General features: G+C 40.5%; 1 protein-coding gene across 9 annotated transcripts in view; it reads left to right on the top strand.

Moving 5' to 3' along the window:
* The window catches only part of UTRN (utrophin), a 574,142-nt gene that overhangs the window by 101,223 nt on the left and 452,921 nt on the right, over positions 1 to 19,998 (top strand). For 3 of the 9 annotated variants that reach the window (XM_047102479.1, XM_047102482.1, XM_047102474.1), the window contains exon 1: positions 12,092 to 12,319. The exons of 5 other annotated variants lie outside the window; for them this stretch is intronic. In XM_047102479.1, the coding sequence (XP_046958435.1) occupies positions 12,232 to 12,319 (88 nt within the window). In that variant the 5' untranslated portion in view covers positions 12,092 to 12,231. Of the gene's footprint in view, positions 1 to 12,088; positions 12,320 to 19,998 lie in introns of those variants that run through there. One more of the 9 variants, XM_047102484.1, reaches the window with a different exon arrangement.

The raw sequence follows: 19,998 nt of genomic DNA, 5'->3' as shown, positions 1-19,998 counted from the left end.
TTGTTGATAGGTCCCCTGGGCTGTGATCTCTGCAAAGGAGAGGACTACGATTTTCTTGTTCACCACTGTGTCTGTAATGCCTTGTATAGCGCCTGGCCTGTACAGATGCTAGATCCCTGCAAATGAATGAATGAATGAATGAATGAGTGAAAAGATGTCACTTAAAAAACAAAGCACTCTTAATATACTTGCTATTCCAGTTTATTCCTTGAATTCGAAGTAATTCTTAATGAGGCATTTAGGATCTTAGTTAAGAAGTTTATTCAAGACCTTTAAAAGGTAAAAGAAAGTAGTTATTTTGGAGCTTGGAGGGGGACTTGAAAAATCTAAGCATTCTTTAAGTTGAATATTTAGGGATGAGAGGAATTTTACTCAGATTTCTTAAGTTATAAATAAAAGAGAAATGAAAGAAAATTGAATGAAGAGTGCATTAAATGGACTCATTATGGTAATTTTATAAAATTATTTATTACACTCTATTTTTATTTGTACTTCTCAGTTCTCAGACATCTCATAATTTTGATGATTTATTCTTGTCTGTGCTCTGAGACTTTATTTTTGTAATTAATACCATTATTTAAGCCCTTTATCTCCTATAAATCAGTGATGTTTTCACACTGATAATGTTCTTTTTATTTAACACAGTATCCATGCAACAGATAATCTCCATCTATGGGCTCAATTTCATGCCGTTTTCCTCTACTCCTTTTATCATTTTTTATAATTCATAAAGTGGTTTCATCTCTACTACATCATATCCACACTCCTAGTTTTCTTTTTCTTTAAAAAATTTTTTTAAATGTTTTATTTATTTTTGAGAGAGACAGTGTCTCTGAGTTGTCAGCACAGAACCTGAGGTGGCGCTTGAACTCATGAGCCACAAGATCATGACCTGAGCCGAAGTTTGACGCTTAACGGACTGAGCCACCCAGGTGCCTCCACACTCCTATTTTTCTTACACACATCCCATTTGGCACATTTTCCGAAACCTATTACCTGCGGATTATTTTTATCTTGTTGAAAAGATTACACAACAAAATTTATTTTGTGTATTCTATAGTAATGGCAAGTGGAAATGCTCTGTGAAATGGCATTCCTCTTGAAAGAGAGGAATATCTAAAGGCAGCATTGCTCTCCTCCCAATGAGCATCCCCCGTGTATAGGTCTGTCAATGCCGGGGGGTGGCCGACAGGCCTTCTAAGGCTTCAGCGGGGAGATGGATGGTTGGCATCTCCTGACCTGTTCATTAGTGATATCTCTTGCTTTGGGCTCCTGATTCCGACCTTTTGTTCTATGTTTGAGGAAATGGGAAAAACATACTTGTATGCTACTCTGAAGGTAAGATTTTGGTTATCGTGATTTATAAAAACGAGTTTTTGTATACCTGCTTGTTGGGTTTCATTCCTTCGTTTGGTAAATATATATTGCCCACCTACTATGTATATCAGGTACTGTACTAGTCACTAGGCACGAAAAAAATGTTTTCGTATGACTGGTGTTTAAATTAATTTGGAGTAAACTGGGGAGAGGACTATGTGAAAGAAGTTGTGTGTCAGCAGAGACATATTTTGTGGTCTATGTGGTAATTTTTTTTTTTTACAAAATTGCTAGTGGTGAGAAAATGATGATGATTTTGCACTTGTGACATCATTGCTAATGTTGGGTTTCTGTGTTTGGGCTCTTTGTGCTGCAGAAGCAAATGGCGTTTTGAGAGTCTTAATTTCACCGGAACGCTGCACCTGTTGCTGGCTATTCTTGCATATGAAATCCAGAACTTAGAGTCACTTGCTTTCATTTCCTTTTCCTCCCCCCTCTTTCCGGTGTGTGTGTGTGGGGGGGTCAGGTTAGTAGCTCATGTAAAGAGTCACCAACCTTCTTCCTTCAGGGCGTGATTTTAATGCCCTTGAGAGCGGAAGTGTTGGGTCCTTTTTTCCTTCTGTTGCTGGAAGACTCACATGTGAGTGGCTGCAAGATTCTAGTGTTTGTGCCAGAGTTTGGGACTAGGGTGGGCAAGCACAGGCTTTCGGCAGCTGCAGCTGCTACCTGATACTTGGAACCTGACTGCTGTTGAGGAACATCCATTTCCTCTTGGTTTCATATGATTTTTGGCTATGACTCTGAGGAAGAGAAGAGGTATTATATAGTGTCATTTACTTTCATAAAACTAACTTGGAAATCTCAGGGCTCCATGTTGGTTCAGGCCCTGCCCTTGGATGTCCGCGAGCTGCTTTAGAAGGTTCGCGATTGATGGAAGGAAAAGGGTTGGGAGCTGGTTCAGAGGCTAAGAAAGTTCAAAGCAGATTGGTGTTTCACTTGGTGTCCTGGAATTCAGTTACTTTATCTTTCAAAGGAGAGTTGAGATATTGATACAGCTGAACTTGTAGGAATTTTGCAGGCATTAATGAAAATAAATGTGAAGAAACTTTGAAGTTCAGAGGTCCCTAAAGCTGGTGAGTTTTATTGAGCAGGTTGTGTACTAATGTACCAGTGGGGACATCGGGGCCTCCTGCACTCTACTGAATTGGTAACCTCCAGGAAGATATTTTAGTCCAACATTTCCAATTTACTATATTAAATTTTTTTTTTAATGTTTATTCTTGAGAGAGAGAGACAGAACACGAGTGGGGGAGAGAGAGCAGGAGACACAGAATCCGAAGCAGTCTCCAGGCTCGAGCTGTCAGCAGAACCTGATGCAGGGCTCGAACTCAGGAACTGTGAGAACATGACGTGAGCTGAAGTTGGATGCTTAACTGACTGAGCTACCCAGGCACGCCTAACATATTTTTTTTAAAGTTTATTTATTTTGAGAGAGAGCTCGTGTGCATGCAGCTGAGAGGGGAGGGGCAGAGAGAGAGGGAGAGAGAGAATCCCAAGCAGGCTCCACACTGTCAGTACAGAGCCTGATGTGCGGCTTGATCCCACCAACCCTGAGATCATAACCTGAGCTGAGATCAAGAGTCAGAAGTTCAACCAACTGAGCCACCCAGGCAACCCGAACATTTCCAGTTTAACACCAAGTTTGTTATATGTGCTTTATTTATACTTTTGCAGATAGACAGATGTACTCATGGACATTCCCCAAGAGGAATCATTTTTTGGAAAGTGGAGCTTTGTGTGGAATGGCACATAAGTGATCCCAGCCTGCAAAGTTGGGCATGTCCTGTTCACCACCAGGGACTGCCCTGGAATAAGAGGGCCTGACTTTGTTTTTGCCTTATTTCTGAATCACTGTTTTCTCTTCTGTACCTTCTGGAATTGTTTCCAAGTTTCACCCTCCTATCTTCCTCCCTTCTTAGAGTACTTTAACAATAGGCTGCTTGTGCATTTCTTGCCCTCTGTAGCATTCACTCCCACCTTGTTTGCTCAGCCTCTGCCCTGTCCTTTCCCTTTTTACAGGCTCCAGCCTGTCTTGGCACTTCAGCCCGATCCCCGCAGTGATAGCAGGTGCCACAGCACTCCCTTCCTTGGCACTTGGTGCTGCCTGGGAACTGGTTCTCAGTGCACTGCATGGAGCAGAGTAGGTGCTCAGTAAACCAGTCAGTTAGCTGACTGGCCTTGGGCCCTGGGACCTTGTTGTTCAGTCCCATGGCTCATAAATTTTTGAGTGATAACCAGTACTTGCTTTTACTGTTCCTAATCTGGCTACCTCTTGGAAACTATAATCTCAGAAATCCTGGAGCTGATTGAAAATACTCCGGGTCAGTTCCTTGGCATTGGTTCTGCCTAGTTATTACCTAGACCCTTCCTTCATGTTCTCACACTCTTTGCCCTAAGTTGTCAGAAGTAGATGATTACGCCTCATCTACAAGTTGAGAGGTATGACCCATGGGAGTTTGGGTGGGTGTGCCCATAATTAGACAGGACTATCTTTGTGTGGTGTCAGCTGCAGGCAGAATATACAGATGACTCACACATGTTAATACCCATGTCTTCTGAGTGGCCAACATCCTCAGATTTGCATAAGAGCTCCAAACAGAAGACACTGGATTGAGATCATCACTGCAAGTGACCGAGGGGCAAAGTGTTACGAGCCACACATCTGGATGCATAGGATAGTGTGTGCTATGCATGTGACTCAGGCCACTTTTTCCACTAAATGTTTTTACCGCTAACAATAAAGAATACTCCCCATGCTTCTCTTCATCACACCTTCTCACGAAGCATGATGGTTCTAGAACCATCTAGACACTGGAGAGGTTTTCCTCAAAATGCCAGCAGGTGTACTTCAAGAAAAGTCACTTGCTGACCTTTGCTCCACAGCCCAGCATGTTGGCAGTTCTCTTGCTTCTACTTTATATTTCTGTCCTTCTCACCTGGCCACAACTCTCTAGTCCCCTGGGGAGTCCCTTTCTGCAGTTTTGGGGTGTGCTCCAGAGCTGCAGTTTTTCATTTCACCCCTGTCCTGCCATAGACCTTGCCACCTCCTTTCTGCATCAGGTGGGCCTGCCACATGCACTGTGCTCTCTGATGTGAGAGCTGACCTGGGTTCCTCTCACTGTCCTGGTTCACTGTTAACTTTGTTCTTGTGTGTTTTTTTTTTTTTTTGAGTTTTATTTATTTAAGTAATCTCTACACCCAACGTGGGGCTTGAACTCACAACCTCAAGCTCAAGAGTCGCATGCTCTTCTGCTGAGCCAGCCAGGCGCCCTCACCGTTAACATCTGCCCTGATGTCTTCTACATCAGCTCATCTCACTTCTTTCAGCAAATGTTCTTTATTAAGTCCTTGCCACGTGCCAGTCACTGTGCTATAGGGGATGGAAAAACAAAGCTAAATGAGAAATGGCAGCATTTCTTTTTCACCCGATGTATAAAAACAGGACATGCAAAAATTTCGGAAAAGTCACTTCCATTTTCTTCCTTCCCCACCCCCCCCATTTCTTCCTTTTTTAAATATTTTGAAGTTCCTCTTTCCTTTCAAAGCATTTGTGTTGTTTCCTTCTTCTTATTAAATAACTGTTCCTGGTCCCTGGAGAATCCTGGCAATGACCTTCCTTTCTTCTGCTAGAGTGGATTGTTTGCTGCTGGAGTCGCCATCCCAGCGATCCCTGCCTTAAGCAGCCAGTACTCCAGGGTTCCTTCCGCTGTCCTGGCAGCCTGGAGCCTGGCTTCTACGAAGCCTTGGCGTCACTTGGCAGCAGCCATGGAGTGTTGGCCTGTTCGAACACAGATTGCTGCCGGCTACTGGAGGCCTCACCTCAGTTGATTCCAGGCAGTCGCCATTTTGGTTGGAAGTAACACACCTGGTGAGAAACCTTGCTACGCGTGTACACACACACACACACACACACACACACACACTATTGTGAGAGGAGTGCCATCCTGGAGGGAATCCCTCCTCTGTCTGGGTGTAGGGAGTGGATGTGTGCACCTACCCCCTGTCCCAACAACACCCATTTTAAGGGATTTGGTGGTACTTGTTCTTTACCTCTTAATCTCACTACACTACTTCTATGCAGCATTCCTGAGATAATTGTAAGAAAGTTTGTCATTTAATTCTGAAATACAACTTCTAGGAATTTTTCTTTTAATTCATCATTCCAAGTAGGTATCTTTGACTGTTTGCACACTAGACAATGAAACTAATAATACTTAAAATAGGATTTCTTTCGTCCTTTCCTGGCATCATCTTAAAGTCTGCATCTGAGATCAGCCTCTGCGTGATTGGGGATAAATTCTAAAGTCTTTGCTGGTGGGGATTTTGGTTTAACTCACTCTAATGTAATTTTGTTGATTATAATGTCATTCTATTCCATTAATATTCTAATATGGAAACAAAGGCATGATTTCAGATTTTATTTATATCTTTCTGCTTTGGAAAAACAATCTCATGAGAAATCACTCAGCCCATTAAATACCATCCTTGATGTTACTTTTTTGGTTTTGCTTGTTTTTAGAAAAGTTTTTCTGGCTCTTTCTCTTTGTAATTGTTTTAACCATACCAACAGTAGTGTCGTATTTTTAGATATATTATTTAAAATCATGTGAAAAATCCTTTTCATGTCAAGATGTGGGATTTTGTTAGTAATATTTAATGTGATCAAGAGCTAAGGTAGAATTTCCTAGCTAGAGAAAAAATGAGTTAAAATATCCAGATATGCTTTTTGATTATCGGAGACGTTGTATTCTAAACAATAATTACTCTGATGAAAATATGAAAGGGCTTGAATGAGATTGTGAGAATCTTAAGGGACAGAGACCATACCTTTTTTGTAATGCTGTGTAGATGATCAGCACGGTTGGGAGCTGGCTCTGATGGTGGAGACCTTTGTTAACCTCATGAAGATGAGTAGACTTCAAACTCCCCCTGTTTTTGGCATGGGAAGTCTTTAAGGATTATGAGGTTAGAGAGTTGTAGGTATTTGAGAAAGGTCACTGTGGGGAATTTGTGGGAATGTGAATTGGAGTGAAGAGATCCTAGAGGCAGAGGTGACATTACAGGTGGCTCTACCAGGTGAGTGAAGGAGGATGTCGTTGAGGTGGGTGGGAGACAAATGAGGCCACTGGATTTCATAGGTAGTTCCACAGCCCCTCCTCTGCAGTTGTAGTAGTTCAAAAGAACTCTGAAAACCCAAAGGTACCTTCTTTGTAATTCATCTGACAGTAAATCTGAGCTTGACCTTGAACTCATTTGGTGGTGAAATCTGACTTGAACTGCTAATAAGATGCTTTTAAAAGCTTTACTTATCCCACCTACCATTCATGATACACACACATTTGTTGCAGAACTATTAATGTGTTTGATTAGGGGAAATTGCCCTGAATCTTGCCGGCTTTTTGTTTGTTTGTTTGTTTGTGTTGTTGTTTTATTTTGTTTTAATGTAATATATGTCCTATGTGCTCTATTAACTTTGCTCAAATGGGAAAAGTTCTGATTTGGCAAAACATCTGGTTCAAGGTTTTTGGACAAGGGATTGTGAAGGTCATTTTGACTTGTGTTTATACGGTAAGGTTGATAAGACTGACAGCTGAAATATGAGGAGAATTGTGGAGGAAAAGAACATTCCTAGCCTGGAAGACTCTGTGGTTAATGATGACACCTCCTCATTAGCATGAAAAGAAACAGAACTTTGGAGGGATCAGAAATGTTCGTTAGATAGTGCATGATTTATTGAAAAGGACACATCCTGGATTTTTGAAGTGTTGCTTGCGTGCAGGATCTTGGATTGAACCACGAATCAGAAAAAGAGGACAAGTGGGGACATTTGGATATGTTCTGTAGGGTAGTTATAAAGTGTAGTATTGCATCCATGCTAATTATCTGGTTTTGACAGTCATAGTCTGGTTATGTAATATGGTGACAACGTTTGGGGAAGCTAAGTAAGGGGAGTAAGAGAACTCTGTGTGACTCTTTTTATACCTTTTTTGGTAAATCTAAATTTATTTCAAATTTTAAAATATGAAAAAAAGTTACTTGTCATACCAGGAAATGGCACCATCCATGCTGCTGTTAAGTAGAAAATATCTATTAGCTAGAGTGTGGTTTTCTTGCAGATTTAAAGTCTAAGACAGCAAGTCCAGTAAAATTTCAAAGTCAGGTCTCTTCCCTCCCCAATTATTTTTAAAACTGACCTTGTTTTTAGCCTAAGAAGATTAACTTAGCATTAAAAAATGGTTATTTATTTATTTTGAGAGAGGGAGAGAGAGAGAGAGAGAGAGCAGGGGAGGGGCAGAGAGAGAGAGGAGGAAGAGAATCCCAAGCAGGCTTTGCACCATTAGTGCAGAGACCGACATGGGGCTCGAACCCACGAAACCATGAGATCTTGACCTGAGCCTAAACCAAGAGTCGGACACTTAACCGATTGAGACACCCAGGGCGGCCTTAACCTAGCATTTCTTTGATCTGAGAAAAATGTTTGATTCTGGCCTAAGTACATGTAGAAGAGTTACGAAATGAAGCCAGTAGTGTCTAGAGAGTTCCCTGGAAGTGCCGTAACTCCAGTGCATTTGGCCTTCCTGGTATTGGGTGGAGGGTGTGGTTTGTTTCTAGCTTTTGTCTGCAGCTCTGCAGGGTTAGATGTAGGTTCCTTAGTTAGGACCCACCATTATAATGAGATGTTCAAAGCCAAGAGGGTTTGCAGATAACTGAAAGGGTGAAAAAAAAGTGTGCCTTTGACAGCCAGGGTGGGCTCACCGGGGCCTGACCGTTTTGAAGGGCTGGGTGAGTCTCCATTGCCTGTGCTTCACTCTCTGGCTTCGACACCAGCCCCCGTGGTTTCAGCTGATACGTTCTTGTGTTTCTCTCTCCAGTCCAATCCTTTCTTTCCCTTTTGGTGAGAGTAGACCTAGGCTGGCAGCCAGTTGCTGCTGAGCTATAATAGACCTAGTGGTATGTACAAAATTTGATTACGGCTGTCAACACCAGATTGAATAAGAAAGTGCATACCCTAGACAGATACTTGCGGCATAAATGGTCTATTGATTTCACAAGAACTAGAAATGAGGTCACCGTGTAATCTAGCAGAAGGGGTCTGTGGATGGAGTGGGTTCTGACATTACAGAACAGTTTTAAAAAGTACCCTCCCATTAGATCTTTTTAGAAGAACTTTCAGATAACTTTGATAAGCTGATTGCTGCTTCTGATTTTCCTCACCATCAAGTATTTACTGAAACTCTGATAAAGGCTTTTCACTTGTGTTTGATCAATGGTTTGCTTTTCCTTGCATAGAATATACTTTAGAAATTGTATTGGTTGATATAGACCATATTTGCTCCTGAGCTTTGATGACATTTCCACTTAGCTTAATATGAATGTTTTAGAAATTTCCCACAATGGAAAGTTCTATTTGACATAGGAAAGTTCAGAGGTCAGTTTCATAGTTAGCTGTATGCCAAGAAATAACTAAAACAATGGATTACATAGTGCAGCCTTGGGACATGGAAAATTTCTTAGAAGAGGGATGAATCATATTATTAATACATGTTGCCAGGCTTGAGGCCTTATATTGGAAAATAAAGAAAAAAGTTGTTATTTTTTAAAGCTTATGGCATTTTTGTATTTTCTTTGTCATGTTTTATATAGGTTTTATTCTGTTTCTTTTTCTTTTTTCTTTTTTTTAGGGATTAAGAAGATGAAAATCCTAAAATAGGATGTTTTAGTAAAGAGATAATTAACATCGTTGTAACATGAATTTGTTCAAATACCATAGTCTGAAGAAAACTATAATTCCTCTGAGTTAGATAGCATTAGATTAGATAATCCCTTTGAATTAGAATAATTACTGTCCTCCCCATATCACTTTTCTTTTTTACTCGAAGTTTAGTTGACACACAGTGTTGCATTAGTTTCAGGTGTACAACATAGTGATTCCACAATTGTGTACTTTGCACAGTACTCACTATGGTAAGTAGTTACCATCAGCAACCATACAAAGATATTACACTATTACATATTCCCTGTGCTGCACTTTTCATTCCTGTGACTTGTTTATTTTATATAAACCAGAATTTGTACCTCTTAATCCCCTTCACCTATTTTGTCCATCACCCCACCCCCTACCATCTGGCAATCACAAGTTTGTTCTCTGTATTTATGAATCTGTTCCAGTTTGTTTTGTGTTTTAGACTCCACATATAAATGAAATCATATGGGATTTGTCTTTCTCTGTCTGATTTATTTCACTTAGCATAATGCCCTCTAGGTACGTCTCTATTGTTGTGAATGGCAAGATTTCATTCTTTTTTATGACGAATATTTTATACACACACACACACACACGTATATTACAACTTCTTTATCCCTTCATTTATCAAGAACCCCTTAGATTGCATCCATATTTGGCTATTGTAAATAATGTGATAAACGTGGGGGCACACATATCTTTTCAGCCAATTTCACATTTTTAGGAGGGGAGGGGGAAATATTGCTAGTGTCTATTTCTTGACTTCTCCCTCTTGGCTACCTTCAAAATTTGGGGCAGTCTCAATCTTAAATCACATCTGGTCTAAAATCTCTTCCTGTAAATAATTATGGCTATTCAAAAGGCTGCTTTAGTTGAACCTCTTTGTATTCAAGAAGAAGACACATACAGAAAGACAGAAGGAGAGAAATGATTTGTAAATGATGGAAATATCATATTTACATTGAGAATTTCATCTCCTTTTAAGTTTTCTTCTGCAGCCCTTTAGTAGAGAAAGAAGAGCCAACCACTTTAGTAGCCTCTTGTTGGAGATCTAATTCGAAAGTAGTAGTTATTTAGCTGGTATGAACCTGTATAGCTATACCAGTTAAATTTTTTTGGAATGTTTTCATACCTTTTGGAAAATAGCCACTGTTACAGCTAGACACCTTTAAGATCTTGTTTCATCTCTGTAGCCACTATCCATTTTGACTAAGTGGTCCCCATGCCTTACTGGTTGTTCTGTATTTTGAGTATTGAGCCCTGTCTGCAAGAACGGAGACATTTTTGGGCTACTGATAAAATTAGGCTTTGCTGACCACCTGGGAAATGCATATTAAATCACAGTGAGATATGTTAATATGCACTAGGACAGCTGTAATTAAAAAGACAGATGATAATAACGTGTTGGTGGACATGTGGATAAATTGGAAACTTCATACCCTGGTAATGGGAACGTAAATGGTGCAGCCACTTTGGAAAACTGTCCGGCACTCTTCCAAAGGTTAGCCACAGAGTTACTATATAACCCAGCAGTCATATAGAGAGGTGAAAACGTATGTCAGCATGAAAACTTGTTCCTGAATCATCATAGAAATATTGTTCATATCAGCCCAAGATGAAAATAACTCAGATGTCCATCAGCTGATGAGTGAATAAATAGAATGTGGGGTATTTATGCAATGGAATATTATTCAGTCATTATTCAGAAGTGAAGTACTGAGTTTGAAAACATTATACTAAGTCAAAGAAGCTTGTCACAAAGGACCACATGTTCCAAGGTTTTCTTCATATGAAATGCCTGGGAAGGGCAAACCTGTAGAGACCTGAAAGTAGGGATTCATGGTTGCCTAGGGCTGGTGGGTAGGGCAGAAAACGGAGAGAGAGTGCTTTTTGGGGTGATGAAAGTGTCCTGAAATTGATTGTGGTTATGGATGCATAATTCTGTGAATATACTAATAATCCTTGAATTCTACACTTTAAATGGGTTCATCACATACTGTGTGAATTACATGTCAATAAACCTCTTACAGAAAAGAATTGGGCTTGACTATGTGACATAATCTGTACCACTGTGCTTTTTGCTGTCTCCTCACAACAATTCGAGGAAATAGGTGGGGCCACTACTCCCATTTTACAGATTTGAAGATTGTATTAGAGAGTATTTTGCCAGAGTCATGCCTGTAATCTAGGAAACACACAGAGATTGGGCAAGTCCTGCCAAGTTTCTCTTTATCATATTTCAGTCAGTAGCAGGAAAAGAGATGGCTTTTAATTTAAATCCGTGTGTATCCTGATAAGGGTACATATTCTATGAGATATGAAAATCTTGCTTTGAAGTATAAAGTTTCTGTTGCAAAGCAGGAGAGACAAAAAGAATAGGAAAAAAAAACAGAGTGAGGTACCATGGGTAATGCTTTTCCTTGCTTGTCGTATGTGTGTGGATAACATGTGCACGGCAAGAGAGCACATACACAAGATAGAATAGGCCGGAAAGTATGAGTCGAAAGTTTTACTTCTTATTTTATAATTCTGTGTGGGTAAGCTTCTTTTTTTTTTTTTTTTTCTCTCATAGTAATATGTAAGGAATTAAGAAGGTATCCTTTTGAATTTCATTTCTCCAAGGTATATATGCCTATCAAAGTAAAATAACAAGTCCCATTTATTCTTTGAAGTATGGTTAATATGTAACCAAACTCTTCAGCCCAGTTGTACACCAGGGCAAATACCTCTATTTATATACATAGTGGGTAGGGAGGTGGGTGGAGATGTCCCTTACCAGCCAACACTGTCAAAACAGGAAGCAAAGTTATAATCTCTTTGTAGTACGTTAGAACCATCCAAAGACTCCAAGTTGTGACAATTAAAAAAAAACCCAAAAAACAAAACACAACAACAACAATAATAAAAACGACCTAAGGAGTTTTCACTTACTGCTAAATGTAACTTCCTGTCTGGTATTTAGAGGAGGCTGGGTTAGGTTTAGTCAGATCCTCTCATGGGAAAAATAAAAGCCACCCCAAAACAGGACATCCCAGTGTGCAGTTCGCAGGCTGCTTTTGTTGTCCACTTCCTCTGCATCTTTTTCCTCGTCATTTAAGCAACTGTAGGTGATGAGCGGCCCGGTGGCCACCACGTTTCGGTGGAAAAAGTGCAGACTTGATTTGCCAGAAGCTCACCAGGCCTGCAAGCAGGTAGCAGGTAAGTGTTGCATGACTCCCAGCCTGCGAGGTTTTGAAAAGGGGACGGCAGCGAAGACAAGGGTCTCTTAGTCACTTGTTAGGTATCAGAGCTGCTGAAGACAGGGCCTGGCTGGTGATGGGAGCACCCTGGTTTGTGCTTCCTGATGCCACGTCTGTCTAGATTTCAAATAGTGGAGACCAACCCTGTCTGCTTCATCCTTCTCTTCAGAATGGGACAATTTGCCATTTATTGGCCTCTTTGGAAAAAGCACTCAAGGGTCCATAAATGTGTTGTGACAAATGTGCATCAGTTTGCCTCTTTGTGTTTTCAAAGTAGCTTATTATGTGTTGACTCTTTACTGTCATAGAAAGTTTCCTTTGTACTGTTGAATAGTGACAGAGCTCATCCCATGGTGTTTTGATTTACTGTCCTGGCTAAAAAGATACTTTACCTTTTTTTTTAAAAGTTTATTTATTTATTTTGAGAGAGAGAGAGAGAGGGCAAGCACGACTGTGTGAATGGGGGAGAGGCAGAGAGAGAGAATCCCAAGTAGAGCCTGATGCGGGCCTTGAACCCATGAACTGTGGGATCGTGACCCGAGCTGAAATCAGGAGTCAGAGGCTTCACTGACTGAGCCACCCAGGCGTTCCAGTATTTTACTTTTTAAAACATATAGTTCAGAACTGATAAGGGCATGAATAGGACATGTGTACTTTGTGGGGACTGTGAATGAAGGGGTTTTCGTTTCAGTACAGTGTCAAGAAGAAAGGCAGATGTATCACTTCACTATGGATGTGATCATGCACGTTTCTCACTGGGGTTTACTTCCAGGGTGATCTAGTTCTGCTGATCAGGTCAGATGTTTGTGTCTTGTTCAATGTATATATTTATGCGCTGGTCACGTGAGCTTTCTGAGTAAACAAAGACAACAACAACAACAAAACACAACCCAAGGGATGGATGTCGTTTGACCTCATGTATCATGCTTGAGTGTTGTCGCTGTGGGAAAGAAAACTTTTAGGTTGGTTAGAATTTTTACTATATGTGTTTCTTTCCTTTGGAGTTACTCTTTACCTCTTTTTTTTTTTTTTTTTTTTTTAATCCTAACTCCATATGAATGAGGTGGTAAATGTTTGTAGGCATGTTCTCTGTGGAGCACATCTAAACTAAAATGATTGGTGCAGCCCATATTTTCTTTGTCAATTTGGTTTCTTGGCCAAGTGTAATAGGAGATCCGTGGGCTATAATTCATTTCTTTGGCTATTGCCTTTCTCTCTTATTTAAATAAACATATGCTCTCAACAGAAAATTAAAATACTGTTCAGGGACCAGAATTAAAATACCACGTATAGGAAAGCATTGTGGCCTTTCAAAGATCTCTTTGGACTCTGATTTATTCGTCTTTCTCTGGCATTAATAGTCTCTGTGGTCTGCTTGTGTGCATGTTAACGGTCTTGCTACAAAGGGTCTCAAGTAAGTATGGTGGTGAAATCAAAAGACACAAGAGAAATACAAACACGTCTTTAAATAGTAAGGACACTTTAAAATGAGTAGACTGCAACTTTAAATATGAATTCTGGCCCATTTTCATAGCATTCTCCCCTGCCCTCTGACCAGTCCAAAGGCTTTAGGAAAATAGAAATCATTTAAAAAAATATTTCAGGGCATGTTCTTTTAATACAAATAGAAAACCAATGTACATATGATTTCGAATTCCACGAAGGCCTAGACTCTCTTCTCATTGGCTTTTGGTGAACTGAGTATTTCCTTACATCTGCTGGGTAGATCTCTAGTGATCTTGCAGAAATAAAAAAATACATTTTTTAATGGATGTTATATTTCATTGCAACACATGGCCTTTTCTGGCTTTCAGAGCAGTCTCCATAATTAAACTTTGGGATGAATCTTTTGTTTATGGACCTTGAGTCAGGTGGAGTAAATGAAACCATAAGCGTTTTGCATTAAACTTTTGACAGTATGGAGTTGATATGCCAGTGACCGTTGCCGAATCTAAAGGGAATAATGAAAAACAAGGTATAAAATGGAGTGAATTTTAGATACATATTTGCTCAAAGTTAACCATTCAGTGTTAGTTTTGAAATTGCCGCCCTTTGCTCTGCGGGGAGCTTCAATGTATTTGCCTTCCTGCCACCACTGAGCTACAACAGGGAGAAACTGAGTAAGTTGAAATCTGAATCCATATCTATCTATCTATCTATCTATCTATCTATCTATCATCTATCTACTTATCTGTCATCTATCTTTCTTTGATGTAGAATCCTTTTATTTTAAAATATTAACCCTAGGGGGCGCCTGGGTGGCTCAGTCCGTTAAGCGTCGGGCTTCGGCTCAGGTCATGATCTCACAGTCCGTGAGTTCGAGCCCCGTGTTGGGCTCTGTGCTGACAGCTCAGAGCCTGGAGCCTGCTTTGGATTCTGTGTCTCCCTCTCTCTCTGCCCCTCCCCTGCTCATGCTCTGCCTTTCTCTGTCTCAAAAATAAATAAAAACATTAAAAAAAAAGTTAAAAAAAAAACCATTAAAATATTAACCGTAGGAGTGCCTGGGTGGCTCAGTTGGTTGAGTGACCAACTCTTGGTTCCAGACCAGGTCATGATCTCATGGTTTGTGGGTTCAAACCCCACATCGGGCTAAGCACTGGCAGCACGGAGCCTACTTGGGATTCTCTGTCTCTCCCTCTCTCTCTGCTCCCCCCCCATAAATAAACTTAAAAAAATATATTAACCCTATACTTCTGTGAAATAATTCCTTTTCTTAATCTTGATGTCTGTGTACAAATGATGACAAGTTAAGAATAACCTAATTGAGAGAGACCAAAGTTAAAAAAGTCTTGAAAATGGGGCACCTGGGTGGCTAAGTTGGTTAAGTGTCTGGCTTTTGATCTCAGCTCAGGTCGTGATCTCATGGTTGGGAGATTGAGCCCTGAGTCGGGCCAGCTCTGTGCTGAGTGTGGAGCCTGCTTGGGATTTTCTCTCTCTCTTTCTCTGCCCCTCCCCCATTCACGCTCACTCGCTCTCTCTCTCTCTTTCTCTCCCCCCCCAATAAATAAATAAACTTAAAAAAAGTCTTGAAAATGTGAAATAAGAAAATTTTGGTGCCATTCTAGGATTTGTAGGCATCCACTAATGCACAGATGATTTATGTCTAGAAATTGCCCTGCTCAGGAAGCCACTGCTGGGAGGCAGCTTTTCTGGCCATCCTTCCTGCTTGCTTGTTGGCTGACAGGACTCTGTGTCAGCTGTTTCCTTTCTAGATGGGTTGGTGAAGATATCCTTAACCCTGGCTCCACAGTAGAGTCGTCAAAGTGTTGAAGCCCCACCACCAGAGATTCTGATTTAAGCAGACTGACGCCTTGACCTCGTAGCTTTTCAAAAAGTCTCTGAGTGATGCTGCTGTAGATTCAAGGTGGAGAGGCACAGGGGACTGTTACTTGTTCCCAGCTAGACCGAAAGCTCTGTGAAGAGGACGAGGACCTTGTCACCATTGTACCCAGCACCTAACTGTGTGCCTGGCGTTCAGGGAAGGCTCAATATCTGCTTGTGGAATGAATGAATCAATTCCTCTGAGCAACAGGAAGGCTGGAAGAGGGTTGGATCTCTTCGTTTCCGGTCAGTGCTGATGTAGGAGAGTATGTTATATTAGACTGTGGCTCCCCTGTCATCTGGAAGAAGCTCCTGGAAGAGATCCTAGGGGAACAGACACATTGAGCAGCCCTCTCAGAAGAGACAAGCCTGCCAGTTGGCAGTGTCTTCATGAAGCAAGGCAGGTTGAGAACTTTGGAATAAGAATTTTATCAGGGGCTGGGATGTAGGTGTATGTGAATGCGTAGGTGGGGCTGGTTGGGGACACTACCAGGAGGTTCTCTGAAAAGAACTGTGTGAGGGTTGGTTTGAAAGGAAGGAGTGTGTTTATCTTTGCCAGATATTATGGACTTCCTGACCTACCAGTTGACTGTATCAGAATAAAGGCACAGACTTCAGAGTCGCCAGAGTGCAGTGAGGTTTGTCTGGGAAGATTTCTCAGGGCTTGTGAATTTTTAGCTGATCTTAACATGTATAAAGAAAATTCACTGGTGGTTAGGAGGGCCAGGTGGAATATAATTTTCAGAGGTGAGTGAGAAAATTGTTAATTTGGAGAAGGGTAGACAGAACAACTTGTTTGAAACAAAAGAATTTGGGGAGAAAATGAGATGTGTGAGTTAACATGGTACTGAACAGCTGTTTGAGGGGTAGACTTGGCTCTTACTTATGATTGACTGTAAAAGTCACTGAACTTCTGAGGTGGGTCTGCCAACCAGTGGGATTTCCCAGGGGCTGTTTCAAAGCACTTGTAAACTATGGTAACATTCAAGGTAAATAAAGAGTATGTTCTGTAAACATTATAAAAATCTGATAACGGTAGCTTTGCCTGCTACCTAGAGTCTAGGAATAGCAAATCAAATGTTATGTTCATTATGTTACTTAAAATATATTTAAGGGGTGCCTGAGTGGCTTAGTTGGTTGATGTCTGACTCTTGGTTTCTGCTCAGGTCATGATCTCATGGTTATGAGATTGGACCCTGCATCGAGCATGGAGTCTGTTTGGGATTCTCTCTTCCTCTCTCTCTGCCTCTCCCCCACTTGTGTGCATGCTCTCTCTCTCTCAAAAATAAATATTAAAAAATTATATATATACATATGTGTATATATATATTTAAGTTCAACCTGTACACCCTGTTATCCTTTTAGTTGTGTTTTCCCTTGGCATTACTTGAAAGGTATGCTCATGACATGGGTCCTGGATCCATTTCGTGTTACAGTTGGGTTCTTTGACCCTTACTTAGAGGGCACCAGGTGCTTCCTCTTCTAACCATTTGCAAAGTCAGGATTTGATTGGAAGAGCATTGAAAGGACTGCTGGGAGCGAGGAATGGTAGGAGCGTTCGATAGAATCTGGGCACAGCGACTCGCTTGATCCTGCCCCAATATTTTGACCTTGATTTGAACAGTTCGGTGAGCAGGCAACTCAAGTAGTTTTTTTCCCACTGAACTAGAACTTTCATTGTTCTGCAGAGGAAGATGAGTCATAGCCTAGTTCTACCATTGTGTCAAAGTGAAATTTTATTCTAGGACTAAGGGAACGCAGGTCAAACTTTCTGTCTAAACCAGAGAATTGAATCTTGGGTTGTGAACTGGGCAAAAATAAGTGTGGTTCCCTGTGAGGGTGGCTGGTAAGTTAGAGAGATATTTTCTTGTAAGAAATTTTTGATCCCATACCTCATTTTTAATAATATATTTAAGTATCTTTTAAAAAATACCTTGAGTAATCAGCTTCCTTCTTAAAAAAAATCCAGTGCTGAATAAACATTATACAGCGTAGAAAATTATTCCCTCTCCCCTCCGTTTATGTCTGTTAACCATTGTTAATAGTTTTGTTTGGCCATACCTTTTCCTATGAATACACAAATGTGCAGCTTTGTATCCAGGTTTTCACAAGCATGACTTTTCTTTTTGAACCAAAGTCAGAACCATACTGTGATGGTAGTATCCCATTTAAAAAAATTATTGGAAATAATGACCTGTGTACATAGATCTTAGTTCATTTGTGTAATTGCTGGGGGGCAGGTAAGTGTTTTCTGTGAAGTTGCTATCCACGAAGTGTAGAGAGATAAAAAGTAGTGTATAAATGTTTGGACTTGCCTTTCTTTTTCTTTTTCTTTTTTTTTCTTTTCTTTTCTTTTCTTTTCTTTTCTTTTCTTTTCTTTTCTTTTCTTTTCTTTTTTTTTGTGAAATTGAAATTTTCTGCATATGTTTAATGGCCCTTTGGAAAAATTCTTCAATAAATTGCCTTTTCATACATTGGGCCCTCCCCCTTTTTCTGTTGTCTGCATCTCTGACTTCAAACTCTTCCTGATTCTGAGGGAAATTCCTACAAAATTGCAGATTTTAAATGACTTATGTGAATTTCTTTTGCATTTAAAGACGGTTAACTTCCAACTTAAAAGACACAAGTGATTTCTGGATTTCTGGGATAGAGTTTCGAGTCTTTGGATTTGGATTCTGTATTTTCTCTTTTTCTTTTGACTGGTGTGGCCGCTGTCATCATCCCGGACTCTGCTGAGGCTGGTGATTATTTAGGTGCCCTCACTATTTTATTACATTTTTCTATACCCATGAATTACTCTCATAGGGATGGTAGGGCCCAGAGGTATTCACAGAGTGCCCTTTTTCCATGTAAGTTGTGGAGCATGATACACTTAATGGGGACACACTGTGTAGCTAGACTTACAGTTGAGTCCTAGTCACCCTGCATCGGATCTCAGTTTCCTTGCTTGCAAAATGGTAATAAAGAGACTGTTGTGAGTCTTTAAAGGTGTACATATGCAAACTCTCTTGCACATTCTTTGGCAAATTGCAGGAAGGATTATAGTAAATGGTGGCTGTATTTGTTAGTAGAGCCTTTCAAGTTAATCTAGGAAAAAATGAATACAGCTTAGATGTTAGATAAAGATAAGATATTAGTTTAAATTAGGCCCCATGTGCATCATCGTACTGAAAATTGACCAGTTTGTCCTCATCCTTCGATCTAGATCTGTTAGCAGTTTTTCACGTCAAAGCATCAAGGCTGTAATTCTATGCTGGACTCTAACCACAGACCCAGTACATGGCAAGAAAACAGAGCTGTACATGACAGCAAATGGCCTGCAGTTGCCTGGAGAATATCTTTGTGGCAGGGTGCCTGAAATGTTTTGCTGGTTTCAAAGTTCACTTTCATTTATTCAGAAAGGTTTTTATTGTTTGCAAGCAAGCAAGACAAGCAAAGGAAAAGGGCACACAGGTTCCCATATGGTTCTGTGCTGTACGACCTATTTGCCTTTTGGTGCCTTATATAAAAAGCTTTATTTAGTCTGCAGAGAGGACTATTTCTCCAAATAGAGGAGAACCATCATAATGGTCTGGAAACCTGATAGATTTCAGTTTAATGCCACTGATCCAGATACTGCCAGAGGCTGGAATGCACAGAGGTTGTGAGATAGGCATCTCGCACAAATTCTTCCAGGTCACATGCATATCATCAATGGAGATACCTTATCAAATAGCAATCCTCTTGGTCCTCCGAGATTCAGCTCCTCCTGTCACAGCAACACTGACCCTTTTCTCCTGGCCCAGCCAGCCCCTAGCTAAAACCTGCCGCCAGAGCGAGTCTCCTGGCTTTGACCCGACCTGTTTTCTTGTTCTACTCTCGGATCCTGTGCCTTTAGCTTCTGATTTAGCCTACTCCTTTTCTGGTGTTAGTAGCTCCTGGATTGTGTTTGACAGAAGAAATTTATTTTCCCAACAGATTCACTTTCTCTTTAGATAACTCCAACCTACTCATGCAATCTGGTATCTGGCAATACTCTGAGAACTGTTAGTTGTTAATAAATATTTAATGGGTAACTCTGAATAACTAGTGTTACAGCAGGAAAAGGAAAAGCATAGTGTGTGTGCGTGCATGTGCATGCATGCATGCATGTGTGTGTGTGTGTGTGTGTGTGTCTGTGTGTGTGGCAGTTACTTATGGGACATTTGGAAATAGAAGAGAAAGACATCATGAAAAGAAAATACTTATTATATTTTATGTCTGCTGATACAAATTCTTTAAGACAATTATTCCATTCTGTCTTTGCTCATATGCAAAGTTGGGGTGACTGGGTGGCTC

The sequence above is a fragment of the Lynx rufus genome, unplaced genomic scaffold (assembly GCF_022079265.1).
Source record: "Lynx rufus isolate CCGP_SWC_20201006 ecotype Redwood Valley unplaced genomic scaffold, mLynRuf1.p SCAF_6, whole genome shotgun sequence".
Taxonomy (NCBI): domain Eukaryota; kingdom Metazoa; phylum Chordata; class Mammalia; order Carnivora; family Felidae; genus Lynx; species Lynx rufus.
This window is presented reverse-complemented; position numbering and strand designations above follow the sequence as displayed.